Source organism: Wolffia australiana, chromosome 8 (assembly GCF_029677425.1).
Source record: "Wolffia australiana isolate 7733 chromosome 8, ASM2967742v1".
NCBI lineage: Eukaryota > Viridiplantae > Streptophyta > Magnoliopsida > Alismatales > Araceae > Wolffia > Wolffia australiana.
In genome coordinates, this window is record NC_135842.1 from 18,325,412 (window position 1) to 18,342,705 (window position 17,294).

Consider the following 17,294-nt stretch of genomic DNA (forward strand, 5'->3'; position numbering starts at 1 on the left):
AAATACTCTCCAAACTGTTGCACTATGACGATTAATTTATATTTTTACACAACCCTTCAAAGTTGGATATCGATGCCGGTATTGAGACAGGCGATCCCTGTTATACACTGAATGAACTTTATTCATCAGGTTCCACGTTTATGTGAATTATAGATGAGACGTATGGAGGATACAAGTTCAATGGCCTTGAGAATATAGATGAACGTAAGAAACACAATAAATCGATGTAGTGTCACCCAATATGAGAACACTATTGGACCGTGTAGCACCAACAAGGCGGCCCAGTGAATCGCATATGAGACCAGACGATGGACAGATTTCTGGAGAGAAAAAGGGGGAAATGGGAACACCTCCGAAGGTGCCGCCGTGGAGCATCTGCTGGAGCTGGCCATGGCGACTCCCGCTGAAGCAACAAGGGCCAGAAGCGCTCTACTCCACAGGCAAAGGAGGCTGCGATAACTCTGACCCGCCATGGCTCTTCAAGTCCCTGCTCAATCTGTCGTCAGCCCTAGCCTCGGGCGTCTCCCACTTCGCCGCCCAGGGCAAGGCCAGCTTCGCCCTTCCTCTCGTGCCTTCCAGCGGCGGCGGCGGCGGCGGCGGAGGGAAGCTCTCTGCGGCGGAGCAGGCGGAGGCGGAGCAGGGGGCCTTGGCGGCGGCGCTGCTGACCGGGAAGGAGGCCACGGTGCTCGAATTCTACTCGCCTAGATGCCGGCTCTGCCGCTCTCTGCTCGGCCTCGTCCTCGAGCTGGAGAGGAGGAATTCCGATTGGGCCAGCTTCGTGCTCGCCGACGCCGAGAACGAACAGTGGCTTCCCGAGGTCAGTTCAACGCCCGCTCCATGTTCAGTCCATTTTAGGAATTCAGTCGAGGCGACTGTATGATTGATTGATTGATTGATTGATCGATCGATTTGAACCGCAGCTGATCCATTACGACATCAGATATGTGCCCTGCTTCGTGCTGCTGGACAGGCACGGCAGAGCCTTGGCAAAGACGGGAGTGCCCACCAGCAGGGCTCACGTCATTGCAGGCCTCTCCCACCTCCTCAACCTCATGCTCAACCAGAAGCCCCCGTCTGCATCAACCTCCTGACGCTTCCCCCCTCCGCTTCCTCTCTAAATCGATCGGTCGCCTTCTGAATCAAAAATCTACGACTGTTCAAGAGAAGAACACGTCTTTCTCTTCCAATCGCGAAATTATACAAACTACTTTCTACAGATCCCTTTCTCTCAATATCAGTGCTTCTTGAAACTTTCTCAAGAACATCCAATCCTGGCCGAGAGATGACGTGAGCGAACGAGGTGAAGGATGACGTGGGGAAACGTACGCCGTCGATGAGATGGACGGTCTGGATGGGACCTTGCTCTAAATAAATACCACGAATCCCCATGCAGAAGAAGACGAGACCGATGCGAGCCACGTACCCCCATAGATCTGTCCTTCGGTAAGGAAAAGACCAATTTATCCTCGAACTAGACACGGGCGGCGGCGCCTCTTTCTATTTTGAAAAAAGGGGGAAATCCTTGACAAAAGAAGGCGAGATCGACTGCCTGTTCTCAAGCCAGATCTCTGTCTCTGTCTCTCTCTCTCTCTCTCGAGCGAGCGAGCGAGCGCGCGGCCCCTTGCCCGATCGCCATCAACTCAGCCGTCTGTCTTTTCCAAGGACGGAGGAGGACCCTTCGCAGAGCTTGCTTGCAGATGGACTGGATCGGCGGCGCGAGGCGAGGGGGCGGTCGCGGCAGCGAGAGACCAGGGCCATGGCCGCCGTCGATCGAGCCATTCGTTCCCAGGAACGCGGACCTCAGCCCCCGCGAGCTCAAGTCCTGGGCTCGTCGCACTGGCTTCAACCCCAACCTCTCCGGCGAGACCTCCCTCAGCAGCCTCAGCGACAGAGAAGTCCGCGAGCGAGAAGCAGAGGCTCTGCGCCAGCCTCCCAGACCCGCGGCGACGGCGGCCCCGACTCCTTTCCTTGCCCGAGGAAGGGGCAGCGGAGCAAATGGGGAATTAGCCGGCGAGATTCGGAGGGCGGAGCCTGTGGCTGCTCAAGGGGTGGATGAAATTCTCAATGGCGGGGTCAGCTCTCCGGAGCGTGGGGACAAGAAGAAAAAGAAGAAGAAGAAGAAGAAGAACAAGAAGAGCGAGAAGAAGGATGAGCCGGGAAATAACGCGACGGATGATCTGGAGATGGGCGTTTTCTCTGGCGGCGAGGAGCTGGAGAGACCGCCTGCCGGGCCCAAGCTCAAGCTCACCGATACCGCCAATCTTCGTCTGTGCACTGACAAATCTTATCCGATTCTCTCTTCCGGCGTTTCACTAAAATAGATGGTGCTTCCTCTCGCAGCCTACCTCGCCTTGTACGGTCTCCAGCACTTCCTTTCTCTCGCGGGCTCGCTCGTCTTCTTCCCCCTGATCCTGGTTCCCGCCATGGGAGGCACCGACGTAAGCTTCATCTCATTCATTCTTCACTGGTTCCTCGTTTCGTTGAGATCACAGAGACATTATCGGGTCTGATGGCAGGAGCAAACAGCAGCCGTGATCTCCACCATGTTGCTGGTCTCTGGTCTCACCACCCTGCTGCACTCCTTTCTCGGTACACGGCTCCCTCTGGTTCAAGGGAGCTCCTTCGTCTACCTGGCTCCTGCGCTTCTCATTGCCAACTCCGAGGAGTTCCGCAACCTCAGTGAGAACGTGAGGGACCGAACCTCCAAATGCTTCTACTACTCTAGAAAAACAAAATATTTCTAACCCGAGTATGAAATCGCAGAAATTCAAGCACATTATGAGAGAGCTGCAGGGGGCCATCATGGCCGGGTCGCTCTGCCAGGTCTTACTAGGATACAGTGGCTTGATGTCCCTTCTCTTGAGGTACCTACCTTCCTTACTTACCCTTCCCCTTCCCCGCCAACCGTTGTTCTTGCTGTTCATCCTTGGTGGAACGCAGGTGGATCAACCCGGTGGTGGTCGCTCCGACTGTGGCGGCCATCGGGCTGGCGTACTTCAGCTACGGCTTCCCCCAAGCCGGGAACTGCGTCGAGGTCAGCGTCCCCCAACTGCTGCTGGTTCTCCTCTTCACTCTGGTACGTTCCTCTCAGAAAAAAAAAAAAAAACTTAAAAAGGACGATTAACATACCAACTTACATATAATCTGCAGCATCTCCGGAAGGTTTCAATCGGGGGGCATCGCATTTTCCTCATCTTCGCGGTAACCTCTACATTCTCGGAGTCTCTGCGTAGAGTTTCAGCGTCGAGTTTCAACGTTGCTCGCTATGGTGGCGGGTCAGGTTCCGCTTAGCGTGGCGGTGGTGTGGGCGTGCGCATTCTTCCTGACGACGGGAGGGGCGTACGGGGGGCGGGGATGCAGCCCGGGCGTGCCGTCGTCGAACGTCCTGTTGGACGCGTGCCGGCGCCACGCGGCGGCGGTGCGGAGCTGCCGGACGGACGTCTCCGGCGCGCTGCGGGCGGCGGCGTGGGTCCGCGTGCCGTACCCGCTGCAGTGGGGCGTGCCCTCGTTCCGGTTCGAGACGGCCTTTATCATGCTCTTCGCGGGTCTGGTGGCGTCGGTCGACTCGGTGGGGTGCTACCACGCGGCGGCGGAGCTGGTCGGGGCGAGCCCGCCGAGCGCGGGGGTGGTCACGCGGGGCATCGGGCTGGAGGGCTGCGCGAGCATGCTGGCGGGGCTGTGGGGCACGGGCGCCGGCGCGACGACTCTGACCGAGAATTTGCACACCATCGACGCGACGGGGATGGCCAGCCGGAGGGCGCTGCAACTCGGGGCCGCCGTCCTCGTCCTCTTCTCCTTGCTGGGGAAGGTGGGGGCGCTGCTGGCGTCGATTCCGCCGGCCCTGGCGGCCGCGGCGCTGTGCTTTACGTGGTCTCTGGTGGCCGCGCAGGGGCTGTCGGCGCTGCGGCGCGCGCAGGCGGCGAGCCCCAGGAACATGATCATCGTGGGGTTCGCGCTGTTCATCTCGCTGTCCGTGCCCGCCTACTTGCAGCAGTACGAGCCCCTCTCGCGCCTCATCCTCCCCGGCTACCTCCTCCCCTACGCCGCTGCCTCGAGCGGGCCCGTACGCCTCGGCGGCGCCTCGGTGAGTCTCTCTATTATCCTCTTAAGATGAGTTCACTGATAACATGTATCTATCTCTGTGGCAGCTGAGCTACGCCATGAACGGCGTTCTGTCGCTGAACGCGGTGGTCGCGGCGGCGGTGGCGCTGGCGCTGGACAACACGGTGCCGGGGAGCAGGAAAGAGCGCGGGGCGTACGTCTGGTCCGAGAGCTCGCCGGCGGAGTACGCTCTCCCGCCGCCCGTCGCCGGGCTATTCAAGTGGGTGAAATGGGTGGGCTAATTGGGTTATTGAATTTCTATTTACTTTGGATATTAATACTTCAACAACGGGGGTGTAGCTCATATGGAAGAGCGCTCGCTTCGCATGCGAGAGGCACGGGGTTCGATTCCCCGCACCTCCAATTTTTAATTTTAATTTTTATTTTTATGACAACGTGGGAAGGAGAGAAGCCGGGGCAGACTCTCTTTCACGTCCGCCCTAACTGGAACAAGACCTTCCTCTTTTCGGGTCTCTTTTCTTGTCTGTCGCGCCAGCGTGGTGACCTTCTTTACTTCATCTCTCGCCTTCCACCCCCGTCGAGCCCCGCAACTGACTTTTACTTTTTCCACTGCGATTTGCGGGAGAGAAAGAAGAAAGCGGAGGGGCGCCAGAGCCCGGGGCAGCCCAGCGCGCCTACAGGCTCCGCCTTCTCGCGCGACCGTTGGATGCAGGCGTATCCTTCCGCACCATCTGGCAGCCCTCCCTCGAACCCTTCTCCTCCAATAAGCCCTTCATTTACTCCTTCCCCCAACCCATCCCGCCCTCGTTTTATCTCCCTTCCCCTCCTCTCCTCTCTCTCTTTTCTCGTCTTCCTCCGTTGGCCCCCCCTCTCGCCCTCGCTGCCTTGGAACGACAATGCAGGTCGCCGCTTGTGTGGGGGAAGTGGCGGGGATGGCGGCGACGGGACTTTCTCCCCCGCCCTCTCATCCTCCGAACTTCTCTCCTCCTTTTCCGCCGCCGGCCGCGGCGGAGGCGGCGGAGGTGGGCGAGAATGGTTGCTCGTTTGAGGGGCTCCGAGGGGCGACGGAGGCTAGCGGAGAAGACTGTGCCCCTCCATCGGAGAGCATCTACTCAGGTACATTTCCCCTCCTTTCTCCTCCTCTCTCCGTTTGGTGGCCATGGTCAGGGCTTTAACAGCGTCCTCTGCACAATCATCATCATCATCATCATCATCGAGTTCGACATCATCAACAGCGTCCTCCCTCCTCTCCAACCCCCATGGGGGACGACATCGTCTCTCCATGGCCGACGGCAAAACCCCGAGTAGCACCCTCCGTAATACCCCCGGAAATAGACGAAAAAAGTATCGTCTTTTTCCCCCTGATTCACTGGATGGAGCGTCCCCCAACGTTCTCCGTCTGTTCCATTTCGATGGGCATTTTTTATTTTTTCGACTAACCTGTTCGATTGGGTTGGCTGGAAAATGGACGTGGGCAGCGGAGGGTGGGGCGTGGCCGGGCGGCGCCGGCGAGAGCGTTCGAAGCGGCGACCTGAGCTTGGAGGAGAAGAGGAGGATGGTGCACCGAATCTCCCTCTGCCCGGAGGACGCGCTGGACCTGCTGCAGAATTGGACCCGCAGGGAGCTGCTGCAGCTTATCTGCGCGGAGATGGGGGAGGAGAGGAAGTACACGGGCCTCACCAAGTCCAAGATGATAGAGAGGCTTCTCAAGCTCGTCTCACAGAATGACCCCACCAGCCCTCTCTCCCCGGCCGCCCTCTCCTGCAAAGTCCCGGACAAGGAGGAGGTCCCTGGCGGGCCCAGGAAGCGCAGGAAGTCCGCCCATCCGCCCCAGAAGCTGCCCGCCGGCGGCGCCGCCCCGCCGGCGGAGATGGAGCCTTCCTCCTTGCCCGACGGCGACAAGAGCCAACTCCGCCACTGCCCGAACGTCGCTTGCCAGGCCGTCCTCGACGCGGCGGAGGCCTTGTGCAAGAGGTGCTCCTGCTGCATCTGCCACGGCTTCGACGATAACAAGGACCCCAGCCTCTGGCTCGTCTGCTCCGCCGACGGCTGCGGCCTCTCCTGCCACCTCCGCTGCGCGCTCCGCGACGAGCGCTGCGGCATCGCCCGCACCGACCGCGCCGACTGGCTCGACGGCGAGTTCTTCTGCCTCTCCTGCGGGAAGAAGAACGGCCTCATCGGGTCCGTCAGCCTCCTACCGCCCCCTTCCGTCATCATGTCGACAGCTCTCCTGGTTCGTTCTCTGAATTATTCTCAACTCGGCGCAGGGTTCTGAGGAAGCAGCTTGCGGCGGCCAAGGACGCGAGGAGGGTGGACCTTCTCTGCAAACGGGTGTCGCTGAGCCACCAGATGCTCCAGGGCACGGAGCGGCTCGGCGGGGTCCAGGCCATCGTGGACTCGGCGGCGAGGCGGCTCAAGGAGGAGGTGGGTCCGCTGGACCATGTCTCCCCCAAGATGGCCAGGGGCGTCGTCAAGCGCCTGGCCTGCGGCGCGGAGGTGCAGAAGCTCTGCGCCCTCGCCGTGGAAGCCGTCGACGGCGCGCTCTCTGCCGCGCCGGAGCCGCCGCCGGCCGCGGCCGCCGACGCTCTCCCCCCCCATGGTGAATTTCCTCTGCCCTCTCTCTCTCTGCCCAGATTTCCTCATCCTGAAGCGGCTCCCGTTGACTTCGTCTCTGGCGCGTGTCAGCGGGCTCTCCGGGAAGCGCCGTGGGATTGGAGGAAGAGGCGGCGGCGGTCAACGGCGGCGCCGCCCGCACGAACTCGCAGCGCGGGTCGACGAGCTCCGGCGATGGCGCGCCGGGGGCGAGGAAGAGGGCGAGGAAGAGCCCGAAGAAGAAGCGGAGCAAGAAGCCGGCCAGGAGGAGCGGGGACGCGGCCGACGACGACAGCGTGAGAAACGCGCCCAACGGCCACGGGCTTCCCCCTCCGCCGGCGGCGGGGACGGGGAGCAAGTGCGAGGCGCCGCCCAAGGCATCGCCGGCGGCGGCGGGCGAGCCGGCCGAGCGGCGGTACGAGTACTGCGTGAAGGTGATCCGGTGGCTGGAGTGCGAGGGGCACATGGAGAAGGAATTCCGCGTCAAGTTCTTGACGTGGTTCAGCCTCAAGGCCACGGCGCAGGAGCGGCGCGTCGTCAGCGCCTTCATCGACGTCCTCATCGACGAGCCGGCCAGCCTGGTGGACCAGCTCGTCGACGCTTTCAAGGACGGCATCTGCCACGGCGAGCCCAACCGGCTCCGCCACGGCGCCGCCCTCTGCACCCGCCTCTGGCACTGACACCCGCCAACCTCTTCTTCTCCTCTCTATTTTTGGGCGCCACCCCCCCCTCTCTCTCCCTCATACTCTCTCGTCTCTGCGCCTGTGGTTTCTCAATCGCCCCTCCTCTTTCCCCAATCAAACAGTAGCGCCGTCCTCCAATGGAAAAAAAGGATAACAAGGAAGAATCTCAGCTCTCGACCTTGCCCCGATTCAGCGCCATGGTCAGCAGCTTGGTGACGACGTGGGAGACGATTCCGATGGGGCAGAAGAAGAGGCACAGCGAGACCGAGTGCCGGGTCTCGATCTTCTGCTCCAGCCCCTCCCGAAAGATCTGCCTGCAAACGACGATACAACGAGAGAGAGAGATAGAGTCTGCTTCGTTAGAAAGACAAGGAGATGGAGAAAGCGAGAGAAGAAGAGCCCCGACCTCGCGGCGAAGAGGTCGACCAGCAGGAGATGGAGCCAAGCAGAGGCCATGGTTAGCTCGTTCTTGAACATCCGCGTAATGCTCGACAACTGAACCCACGTGGAAGAATCTCAACGACAAGCTTTGCCGGAGCTCGAGGAGGAGGAAGAAGAAGAAGAAGCCAACCTCGGGCAGCCAGTACTTGCCGGAGAACATGAGCCTCGTCGTGTCCGCCGTCCAGGATTGGTAGAGGAGCAGCGCGTAGACCGCACCGAGCGCCACGTACGGCATGCTGCTCTCCATGCTCTTCTTCGTCTGCGCGTAGAGGAACCCATAAATGAGAACCAGAGAAGAGGGAGAGAGGACGGCGAGGACGGGGAAGCCCACCAGCTTGGCGTGGGGGGCCATAACCATGAGAGCGTAGAAGGGGAAGACCGCCGCCGTTCCTGCGGTGAAGGCGAGCTCGGGCCCCGGCAGCCCTGCGCCGGCAGCACCCCCAAAATCACCGGTTTGATCCCCAGAATTTGACGGAATCGAGACTTACAGATCGCAGATGGGCGGAATGGCCTGTTGCGCTTCTTCAGAGCAGGGGCGCCACCGCAACTCGGAGATCGAAGGCGGAGCCCGCCGGCGAACCTCCATAGCCGCTGATCCGCCCGCCCAAGCCCGAGTCCTGCAGCAATGGTGCCGGCCGTCGAAGAGAGTGCACAATTATGGCCCGGCAACGAGGACGGAAGGCACTGAGCAGCGTGCCATGGCCGGCCGACCTGCAATACAGCGCCGCCGAGGGCACGGAGCAAGTGAGGGTTTCAAATTGCAAATATGCAATGCAGAGATCGGAACGCCGGCGACGGACTGGACGAGGAAGGATTTCAATGTTTCAACGCAGAATTTCTTCGAGGCGGAATGGAATCGTTGAAAATAAAGAGGAAATCGATGCAAACTCGGTTGAAGATTGCGCTTGAGGAGATGGATGGAGAGGGAGAAGTGATGAGAGGGGCCTGGAAGCAGATCGATTACCATGAGGCGGGAGGCGGCGCCCATTCCTCCTTGCCGCGGCTCTGCCGACTGAAAGATTCAACTTTCCCGACGATGATTCGCCTGCTATCCTCTCATGGCGCAAGAGAGAGAGAGAGAGAGAGAGAGAGAGAGAGAGAGAGAGAGAGAGAGAGAAATATTATATTTCGGTAAGATAACGTGGTAGTAGACATGGGTGTTCTGTTCTGTTCGCTTTAAATGAACAGTAAATTCGCACAAACCGAACAAAATTCGCACATCCGAACAAATTCGCACAACCGAACAAAATTCGCACATCCGAACAAATTCGCACAACCGAACAGAAATCTCACATCCAAACAAATTCGCGCATCCGAACAAAATTAGAACAAACGAACAAATCCGAACTAACGAACAAATTCGAACAAACAAACAAATGCGAACAAGCGAACAAAATTCGCACAGAAAGAACATAACTGTTTCCAAATTGCATAAAATGCGCGAATTATGTAAAATATGTTCAGGTTGACATTATCTTAATTTACGATCGCTAGTCCTGAAACACCATAATATGTAAAATAGTGTCAGAATAAATCTAACAGTAAATAAATCTAGTGATAATGGCATTTACGCTACTGTTGTAACTTAGATTAAAGGAAAAAAAATTGGAATGATTCAATGAATTCATTTGGCAATTTAATAAGAAGAGAAGACTGTACTGAAAAAAATTGTAATTTCATTTCAATGTGTAACGTAACTGAATTCATTCTTTCTAAAGGGGAAGGAGTTAATTATTCTAATAGTATTATAAGAATTAATTTTGTTAAACGACATGCATGAAACAGGGTGTACTTCCATATTTTCTAGGACTTGGTTAGAGGGTAGATAAATTAGGTTTCAATAAAAAGATAGTTGGGTATTTCAACAATAATAATATAAATTTTGTTAACTTTTCATACGGCAACAAATTGAATATGCCATTTTTTAAAACAAATGTGTGTCCCTAGTTTTGTCATGAAAGGGAGAGGGAGAGAGAGAGGGAGAGAGAGTGAAATAGAGAAGAAGAGGGAGAGAGTGAGGTGAATAAGGGAGAGGAAGACAGAGGGAATGAGAGCGATGGTGAGAGTGTGGGACAGTGAATTGTAGAAGGGAAGGGATAGGGCGATAGAGAGATGAAGATAAAGGGGGGATTAAAGACAGGGAAAGGAAGATTTTGATAGATAGAAAGGGGGAATCAGAGAATTAGAAGGATGGAAATAATAGGAGATAGGAAAAGAGAAGCTCAATGAATGCTAGAAAGGGACAACGAGATACTTAGGGAGAGGGAAAGATGGAGAAAACTGGAGAGAAAAGTTAGGAAATGGGAGAGAATTAGACGAGAGCAATAACTGTCTTCAAATTAAGTGGGATACACCATGTCTATTTTGAGGAGTACGACTCATCGTTTAAGGAAAATAACTGTCTACAAGTCTTCAAAATTCCCTCTGCAGACCTAAGCCTTTAGAATTCCAGTCAGATTTCTGACTAGGTATTGTGAGCTGCAGAACTTGCTTTCCACCTCTTGGCCGAGTATATCTTCCGATGATGGTTGACTCCTGAGTAGCGCCCTCAGGCTGATGACGAGCCCTCCTGTTCTGCACCTTTTGAAGAGACGACGAGGCAAATTCAGGACTGGTTAAATAAATAGCTAAATGCTCTGACCCTTACGAAGAGTACAGCGAACACCGTGTGGAACTTCATGTCAGATGGCAGAAAAATATTTAGATCACAATATATGAGTTCCTGCTCAAGGAAAACAGAAGTCAATCCGAACGACCAATGAAAATAGTTCATACAACACTCATAGATAATCACATAGTTACAACCATGTAGATTTTCAGAGCAGGAGTGAGTCGGAGATTACGAGACGTACTGACAAAATTATGTGAAAGTAGGTTTGTAAATAGTGGATAAGTAAGAGGGCAAGAGGAAGAGAAAGATCAAAGAATTTGGAAAAGACAGGATTTCAGATAGAGAAGGAGAAAAACAGAGGATGTTAGAAAGAGGTGAAGAGATAACTTGGATGAGAAGAAGAGCGAATGGACAACGGAGAAAGAGAGAGAGAGAGAGAAATGGAGGGAGACAACAAGAGAAAGGAAAAGAGAGAGGGAAACAAAACGGGAAAAAGACAGATAGAAAGAGAAAAGGGCAGATAGAGAGACAGAGAGCGGTAGCATCAGAAACAGACAGAGAGAGGGAGACTGATAGAGAGCCATCCCTTAGACAGAAAGAGAGATGAAGAACATAAAGAGAGACGAAAAACAAGAGAAAGAGAAACATAGGCAGAGATAGATAGAGAGCCCAAGGGAAACAGAAAAAGGGATAGAGACAGATAGAGAGAGGGCAAGAGAGACTGAAAGAATGGTGGAAGACTGATATAGAGAGAGAGAGAGAAAGAGGAACAGAAAGAGATATAGAATTAGAGAGAGGGAGAGAGAGACAGAGGGAGAGAAACATAAAGATAAAAGACTGATAGAGAGACTGAACAAGAGAAACAGAAAGATATACAGAGATAGATAGAGAGCGCAAGAGAAACAGAAAAAGGGATAGAGACACATAGAGAGAAAGAGAAACAGAGGCAGAGATAGATAGAGAGCCCAAGGGAAACAGAAAAAGGGATAGAGACAGATAGAGAGAGGGCAAGAGAGACTGAAAGAATGGTGGAAGACTGATAGAGAGAGCGAGCAAGAGGAACAGAAAGAGATAGATACTTAGAGAGAGAGAGAAAACAAGAGTAACAAAACAATCTTATGAGAGAGGGACCAAGAGAAACAGACAACGATAGAAGTGGAGAATGAAAAACCACTCTTATGAAGGAGAAAAAATCATTTTGGCTGCAAGAGAGCTCGTTTCCAGAGATTCAATTGTTGTTTAAGAAACAGTTCAGGAATACTCAGGTGGAAAACTCTGGAAAAAACGAATTCTGATTCCTAAATAAAACAAAATAAAACGAAATAACACCAGAGCAGCTGAAACTATCAATCTGCATTACAAGAGAGTAAAATTTCGGTTCAAACAGTGTCAGCAATTGAATCAACCAATCAAACAATATTCAACCAGGAGATTATGGATTAACTGAATCCCTAATCAAACAAATAATCTTTGTGGAGCACTCTGAAAATGTAGTCTGCTTGCAAGAGAATTCATAATGGAGAACCAGAATCGCAAAACCAATGGGCTAAGAGAGAAATCGTGTGGCATTTGCTTACTTGCAGGATTGAGCAGGTGAAGAGTAGTTGGAGAAGAACGCCCAGATCGAGTTGCCCTCACTTTGACCGTCCTCTGATTCCGCTGATACAGTACAGAGCTGCCAAATCCGCGGGGAGGAAGACGTGAAGGAGTCCACACGAGGAGGCGGGGAGAAATGCATGAAACCACCGTTGTAAAGAGGAGACGGGATTCAAGAGCGGGGGAGGGAGACTGAAAAAACCTCTGAAAAAACACACTCGAACAAAGGGTAACGGGTTTTTTTTCCCTTAAAAAAACCCGTTGAATTAATTCGCACCATTCGAAGAAAGCGAACCGCACAGCCTCGTGTGCGAATTCTGTTCTTTTTCACTCGTGTTCTGTTCGGAAATCCGAACAATTCGCGCAATTCGCGCCAATTCGCACCATCCGAACAGAACGCGCATGTCTACGTGGTAGTCACCGGCTTAAATGGGACTGTTACATAAAAGAGATTGAAGAGAATGGATAAGATGGGGAAGAGATCTGAACAGAGGAACAGACATACACAGCATGTGTGTAGTGTGAGCTTCTTGTATTAAAGTAGGTTAGAATTGTTATGTTTATATCACGTATGTTATTAGGATAGAGTTAGTTAATGTTTTAGCAAAAGCTATTGCATTAGATATAGCTTTGTATTCTGTTTCTGTCCTTAAAAATGTGATTAGATCTTATAAATTTGGGATAATCATTTAGTGATCTTTATCATTCACTTGATCTAGCCCATCGGCATCATTGTCTGCACTAATAGAAAGATTTGTTGTTTTATGAAATCATAATACACGTTGTATGCTCCCATTCGTGTCTGTCAGCCCGATCATCGACCGCGTTCGTGCCCGTCAACGTTGCCCTCACCACGCACCCAAGCATGTCACCCGCCTCCCGCCGAGCTCCCGCTCGACCACGCGCCAGCTATCCCGTCACCCGCATTGCCACGCCCAGACGAACGCACGAAGCCAGGAACGGCGGTCGACGAACCCCGACGAGGTACGTCCACCCTGCCCCGTCTCTTATTTCTTCCAGTGCTTAGTCGTATTGCCTCCACCATGCTCAGGTTAGACATAGGTGAGCCAGACAGGACGAGTGAAAACTCGCAAATCTTGAGTGTCTTACCTGTTTGGTACGAGTCGGGCTTGCCCGTCCCGTGTGAGCACAATCCGGAGGGAAATCAACCTGTTCGGCGCCGTACCGCCCTCAACCCCCTCGGGCGAGGCTCGGAAGGTCTAATCACCCACCACCAGGCGACTCCGTCTGCCACATGGGGGTCGGACTCCAGTGTTAGTCGGCACTTGCACGTACTACAAGTAGACGCAGTTCACATTTCATCATAGATCCTAGCCATTAGGATTCTTTGTTGGATGATGCTCCTGGCCGTAGTCCGATACCGTCTTCTTATCGACACCGAGTCAACCCACTCGGTGATGACCGGACGACGTCCCGACGACGTCAGGCATCAGATCCCCAGCCTCGAAGGTAAAAAATCATAAAATACTCTATAAAACCATATTATGTGATAGTTCACAATTCTTCCTTTTATTTGACCTCATTTTCAAAGAGAGCTTTCATGGGCTTTATAAATGAACTCCTTTGTGTTCTGAGCCTCTTTCTGGTCTAGGTAATGGCTTTAGCTTCCTTTTTGTGGTTCAAGTCATGGTCTGGTATTTCAAGTAAAACTTCACAAAGATGTGAACAAATCCACTTGACTCTAATATGCAAATGGGTTAGTGATACGACAAATTGAGGGGTGTAAATTTTGTGTTGCTGTAATTTTAATTCTCTTTAATCAAATAATAATGGTTTTTAAATAAACTTATGCATGATGTTTAGGGATGAGCTTGGTTGTCCATTGGCTCTCACAGATATAGATAAAACTATGTTAGAGTTAGAAAATAATATGATGGTATATTAAGGTAAAAATAAGAAGGATACGATATAATAATTATATGTGAAGTATAATACAAAGAGTACATAAGTTATGTATGTGTGAGATGGGTAAAGATTATTTAAAGATGCAAATACATTGTAGATTAAAGAGAGAAATGATCTTCCTAGGAGCAATATTTGAACAATATATGAAAGATACTTCTAACATTATTTATAAGTGAAAGGCAATAGTTATGACTGAATAAAATTGTTATTGAAGATTAAGCTTTAAGGGCATTTTTAGCACAATGCTTTAATGTGTGTTTTGATGAATATTCTAAGTGATGCATGCCTCAATATGGGTTGTGATTAGGGAAGGACACAGTCTGAGAGAAGTATGGTCAGACCGGACCAAACCGGACCATCGGTCAGTCTTTTTAGGGCTGAATGAACCTTCCGGTCTGGATCCAGTTTGCACATCGAACCGGACTGAAGACCGTTATTCTCTCTCATCTGCTCCCTCTCCCTCTCCCCCTCTCTCCCTCTGATCTATGTTCTTTCTCCCGTTCTTTCTCCTTCTCTCTTTCGTCCTCTCTCCCTCTCTCCTGCTCGTTCTCTCTCTCTCTCTGTTGTCCTCTTTCCCTCTCGCCTGCGCATTCTCTCTCCCTCTATTTCTATCTTATTCTCTTGTTGTCTCTCCCGTTCATTCACTCTCCCTCTCTTTCTCTCCCTCTGTTGCAGTCTCACTCTCCCTCTCAGTCGCTCCCCCTCCCTACCTCCCACCCTCCCTTTCGCCCTCTGTCCCGTTCTCACTCTCTCCCTCTCAATTTCTTTCTCTCTATCCTTATCCCTATCTCATTCTCTTCCTCTCTTTCTCTCGCGCTCTCTTCCACTCTCCTTCCTCCCTGCCTCATTCTTTCACCCGCCCTTCCTCTCTCTCTCCCTCCCTCTCCCTCTCCCTCTCCCTCTCTCATCCGGTCTTACTCTCTATCTCGTTCGCTCTCCATCCCTCGCTTCCTTTTTCCATTGTTCCCATTCTCATTCTCTTCCACTCATTTTCTTTCACTCTATCCCTCTCTCTATCTCGTTCTCTCCCCCTCTCTCTCACCTTCTCTCCCGCTCTCCCGCTCCTCTTTTCTCTGTTTCTTTATCTCCCTCTTTCTCTCACCCTCTCTCCCAATCTCCCTCTCCACCTATCTCTATCTCGTTCTCCCCCTCTCTCTCTCACCCTCTCTCCTGCTCTCCCTCTCCACCTATCTCTGTCTCATTTCCTCCCTCTCTCTCTCACCCTCTCTCCTGCTCTCCCTCTCCACCTATCTCTATTCGTTCTCTCCCTCTCTCTCTCACCCTCTCTCCCGCTCCCCCTCTCCCCCTATCTCTCTCTCATTCTCCCCCTCTCTCTCACCCTCTCTCCCGCTCTCCCTCTCCACCTATCTCTACCTTGTTCTCTCCCTCTCTCTCACATCCTCTCTCCCGCTCTCCCTCTCCACCTATCTCTATCTCGTTCTCTCCCTCTCTCTCTCTCACCCTCTCTCCCTCTCTCCCTCTCCTCTCTCTCAAGTCCCTCTCTCTCGCTCTCCCTCTCCTCCTCTCTCCCTCTCTCTCTTCCTCTCTCCCTCTCTCTCTCACCCTCTCACCCTCCTGCTCTCCCTCACCTCCTCTCTCTCTCACGCTCCCTCTCAAACTCTTGCCTGCTCTCCCTCTCTCTCAAGCCCCCTCGTTCTCTCTCCTGCTCTCTGTCAACCCCCTATCTTCCTCTCTGTCACCCTCTCTCCTGCTCTTACTCTCCGCCTATATCCCTCTAGTCCTCTCTCTCTCTCTCACTCGCCCTCTCTTTTGCTCTCACTCTCCCATTCTCTCTCACACACTCTCTCCCTCTCGCAATCTCTTTCTATTGAAATCCCTTCCTCTCGCCTGCTCCCTCTCCCTCTCTCCCCCTCACTTCCCTCTCAGGCTCTCCCCTTCTAGTTCCCCCTTTCTCCATATCTCACTCTCTTCCTATTTCTCTCTTGTACTCTCCTTCTTACCTCCTTCCTCTTTCCCTCTCCCTCTCTCTCTCTCTCACTCTCTTCCTATGGTATTGTCTCTTTGTTTGGAGCATCTCAGTGTCCCTCTCTCCCTCTCATTCTCACACTCTTTCACTATCCCTCTCTCACTCTTTCATTATTCAAAACTGCTTCAGTACCAAAGTTGACATTAGATGTTGTGAGATCACCAAGTCATCAACTTAACATTGACTAGTCAATATGATTGACTGAAGACTGGACCAGACCGAGTGATGCCGAACGTCGTCGAGACGTCGTCCAGTCGTCACCAAGGGCAGTAACTCGGTGCGGTGTGCGGCGCGACGCGGGCGCGGCACAGGGTGCGGTGTGCGGCGGCCTAGCGGCGGTGAGCGGCGGGCAGGCCTTCCCAGCAGCGGTGAAAAGGGAGGCCGGTGGACGGCAGAGCGGCAGCGAGACTGGCGGCGGTCGTCAGCGAGGATGGTGGCGTGCGGCGGCGGCGTTATGGTGGGGCGGCGGAAAGGCGAGCTCTCCTTCTCCTCCCTCCTCCTCCTTTTTCTTCTACTTCCTTCTTCTTCTTCCTTCTTCTTATTTCATCTTCTTCCTCCCCTCAACGAGAGTGACTCTTTGACTTCTCAAATGTTATAACTTTCAAAGAAAATATCAAGAGTGTGTAAGGAGGGCGCCCACCCCTTCCTTTTAAAGGGAAATAGGTGGATGGGCCCCTTGAAAGAAAAACAAACTAAGGGAAATGGCTAAGGGCTAGGGCCCATTAGCGGGAGGGGAAGATATCCTCATACGGGAACTTCCCCTCGCTACAACGCAGGTATGAAGAACAGAAAGCTATAAAAGTGGGAAATAAAAGCGGGAAATGAAAGTGGTCACGAGGTCGAAGATGGCGCGCCGTCATCCGGAATATTTGAACCTGGGTGTGTACGTCGTCGCTTTAGCTTGTCGCGTAGGCTGGACGCGCGTCGGCGGCGACGTTGCCGACTCCTCGAGCGATGGTCCTGCGGTGTCGGACGGTGCCGCGCCATCACCGAACCCAGACCGAGACCGAGACTGGACCGAACTTCAGGCCTAGGTTTAGGTTTTTGATAAAACTGGAATGAGACCGGACCATGTCCTTCCCTAGTTGTGATCAAAGCACAATAGGCCCTCAGTCAAGTAGTTGACAGATTGTATGTGAAGATAAAATAAGAGCCTTAGATATATTAAAAGACTGCGTAGTTTTACCATACACTGAACAAGTCAAATCATGTATTTAGGACTTGTATTTTTATGAAATGAAGATAAACATAGTTTTTATCACTGTTCACGTATTTCTGTGAATTTGTCTTCATTTCATTTGTTGAATAACTTGTTCAAAATCTTAATTTCTACTTTCGAGTATTTAAGGCTGAATTTATTGATGATTAAATGAAAATTAATTACATGAAGATTTTA

General features: G+C 52.6%; 4 protein-coding genes and 1 non-coding gene across 5 annotated transcripts; 4 read left to right on the top strand and 1 right to left on the bottom strand.

Moving 5' to 3' along the window:
- The first annotated feature begins 305 nt into the window (after positions 1-305).
- On the top strand, positions 306-1,218 carry LOC144706779 (Thioredoxin superfamily protein). The gene is made up of 2 exons (XM_078579811.1): positions 306-817; positions 921-1,218. The coding sequence occupies exons 1-2, from the start codon at positions 341-343 to the stop codon at positions 1,089-1,091; spliced, it is 648 nt and encodes a 215-aa protein (XP_078435937.1). The 5' UTR covers positions 306-340; the 3' UTR covers positions 1,092-1,218.
- A 298-nt stretch (positions 1,219-1,516) lies between these two features.
- LOC144706765 (Xanthine/uracil permease family protein) lies at positions 1,517-4,391 on the top strand. The gene is made up of 8 exons (XM_078579792.1): positions 1,517-2,265; positions 2,341-2,438; positions 2,517-2,687; positions 2,764-2,864; positions 2,941-3,076; positions 3,151-3,201; positions 3,281-4,084; positions 4,149-4,391. Exons 1-8 carry the CDS (start codon positions 1,698-1,700, stop codon positions 4,341-4,343), a joined length of 2,124 nt encoding a protein of 707 aa, XP_078435918.1. The 5' UTR covers positions 1,517-1,697; the 3' UTR covers positions 4,344-4,391.
- TRNAA-CGC (transfer RNA alanine (anticodon CGC)) lies at positions 4,392-4,464 on the top strand. Its single transcript has one exon. It is a non-coding gene; the product is annotated as a tRNA-Ala (tRNA).
- A 178-nt stretch (positions 4,465-4,642) lies between these two features.
- Positions 4,643-7,335, top strand: LOC144706769 (VIN3-like protein 3). Its single transcript, XM_078579798.1, has 4 exons — positions 4,643-5,178; positions 5,541-6,243; positions 6,330-6,661; positions 6,748-7,335. The coding sequence occupies exons 1-4, from the start codon at positions 4,959-4,961 to the stop codon at positions 7,332-7,334; spliced, it is 1,842 nt and encodes a 613-aa protein (XP_078435924.1). The 5' UTR covers positions 4,643-4,958; the 3' UTR covers position 7,335.
- Positions 7,336-7,422: 87 nt separating this feature from the next.
- On the bottom strand, positions 7,423-8,895 carry ABA4 (abscisic acid (aba)-deficient 4). The gene is made up of 6 exons (XM_078579810.1): positions 8,743-8,895; positions 8,267-8,489; positions 8,110-8,201; positions 7,909-8,037; positions 7,744-7,832; positions 7,423-7,651 (listed from the first exon to the last, which is right to left on the bottom strand). The coding sequence occupies exons 1-6, from the start codon at positions 8,764-8,766 to the stop codon at positions 7,504-7,506; spliced, it is 705 nt and encodes a 234-aa protein (XP_078435936.1). The 5' UTR covers positions 8,767-8,895; the 3' UTR covers positions 7,423-7,503.
- Between the last annotated feature and the right edge of the window lie 8,399 nt (positions 8,896-17,294).

Excerpts from the sequence above, each read along its gene's own strand:
- LOC144706779 (XM_078579811.1), top strand. The coding sequence starts at position 341 with ATGGGAACACCTCCGAAGGTGCCGCCGTGGAGCATCTGCTGGAGCTGG. Across the intron at positions 818-920 it reads ACGAACAGTGGCTTCCCGAG|CTGATCCATTACGACATCAG; the intron begins GTCAGTTCAACG and ends TTTGAACCGCAG.
- LOC144706765 (XM_078579792.1), top strand. The coding sequence starts at position 1,698 with ATGGACTGGATCGGCGGCGCGAGGCGAGGGGGCGGTCGCGGCAGCGAG. Across the intron at positions 2,266-2,340 it reads CACCGATACCGCCAATCTTC|CCTACCTCGCCTTGTACGGT; the intron begins GTCTGTGCACTG and ends TTCCTCTCGCAG. Across the intron at positions 3,202-3,280 it reads GCATTTTCCTCATCTTCGCG|GTTCCGCTTAGCGTGGCGGT; the intron begins GTAACCTCTACA and ends GTGGCGGGTCAG.
- LOC144706769 (XM_078579798.1), top strand. The coding sequence starts at position 4,959 with ATGCAGGTCGCCGCTTGTGTGGGGGAAGTGGCGGGGATGGCGGCGACG. Across the intron at positions 5,179-5,540 it reads ATCGGAGAGCATCTACTCAG|CGGAGGGTGGGGCGTGGCCG; the intron begins GTACATTTCCCC and ends GGACGTGGGCAG. Across the intron at positions 6,662-6,747 it reads CGACGCTCTCCCCCCCCATG|CGGGCTCTCCGGGAAGCGCC; the intron begins GTGAATTTCCTC and ends GGCGCGTGTCAG.
- ABA4 (XM_078579810.1), bottom strand. The coding sequence starts at position 8,766 with ATGGGCGCCGCCTCCCGCCTCATG. Across the intron at positions 8,490-8,742 it reads GCGCCGCCTCCCGCCTCATG|GTCGGCCGGCCATGGCACGC; the intron begins GTAATCGATCTG and ends GCTGTATTGCAG. Across the intron at positions 8,202-8,266 it reads ATTCCGCCCATCTGCGATCT|GGCTGCCGGGGCCCGAGCTC; the intron begins GTAAGTCTCGAT and ends CTGCCGGCGCAG.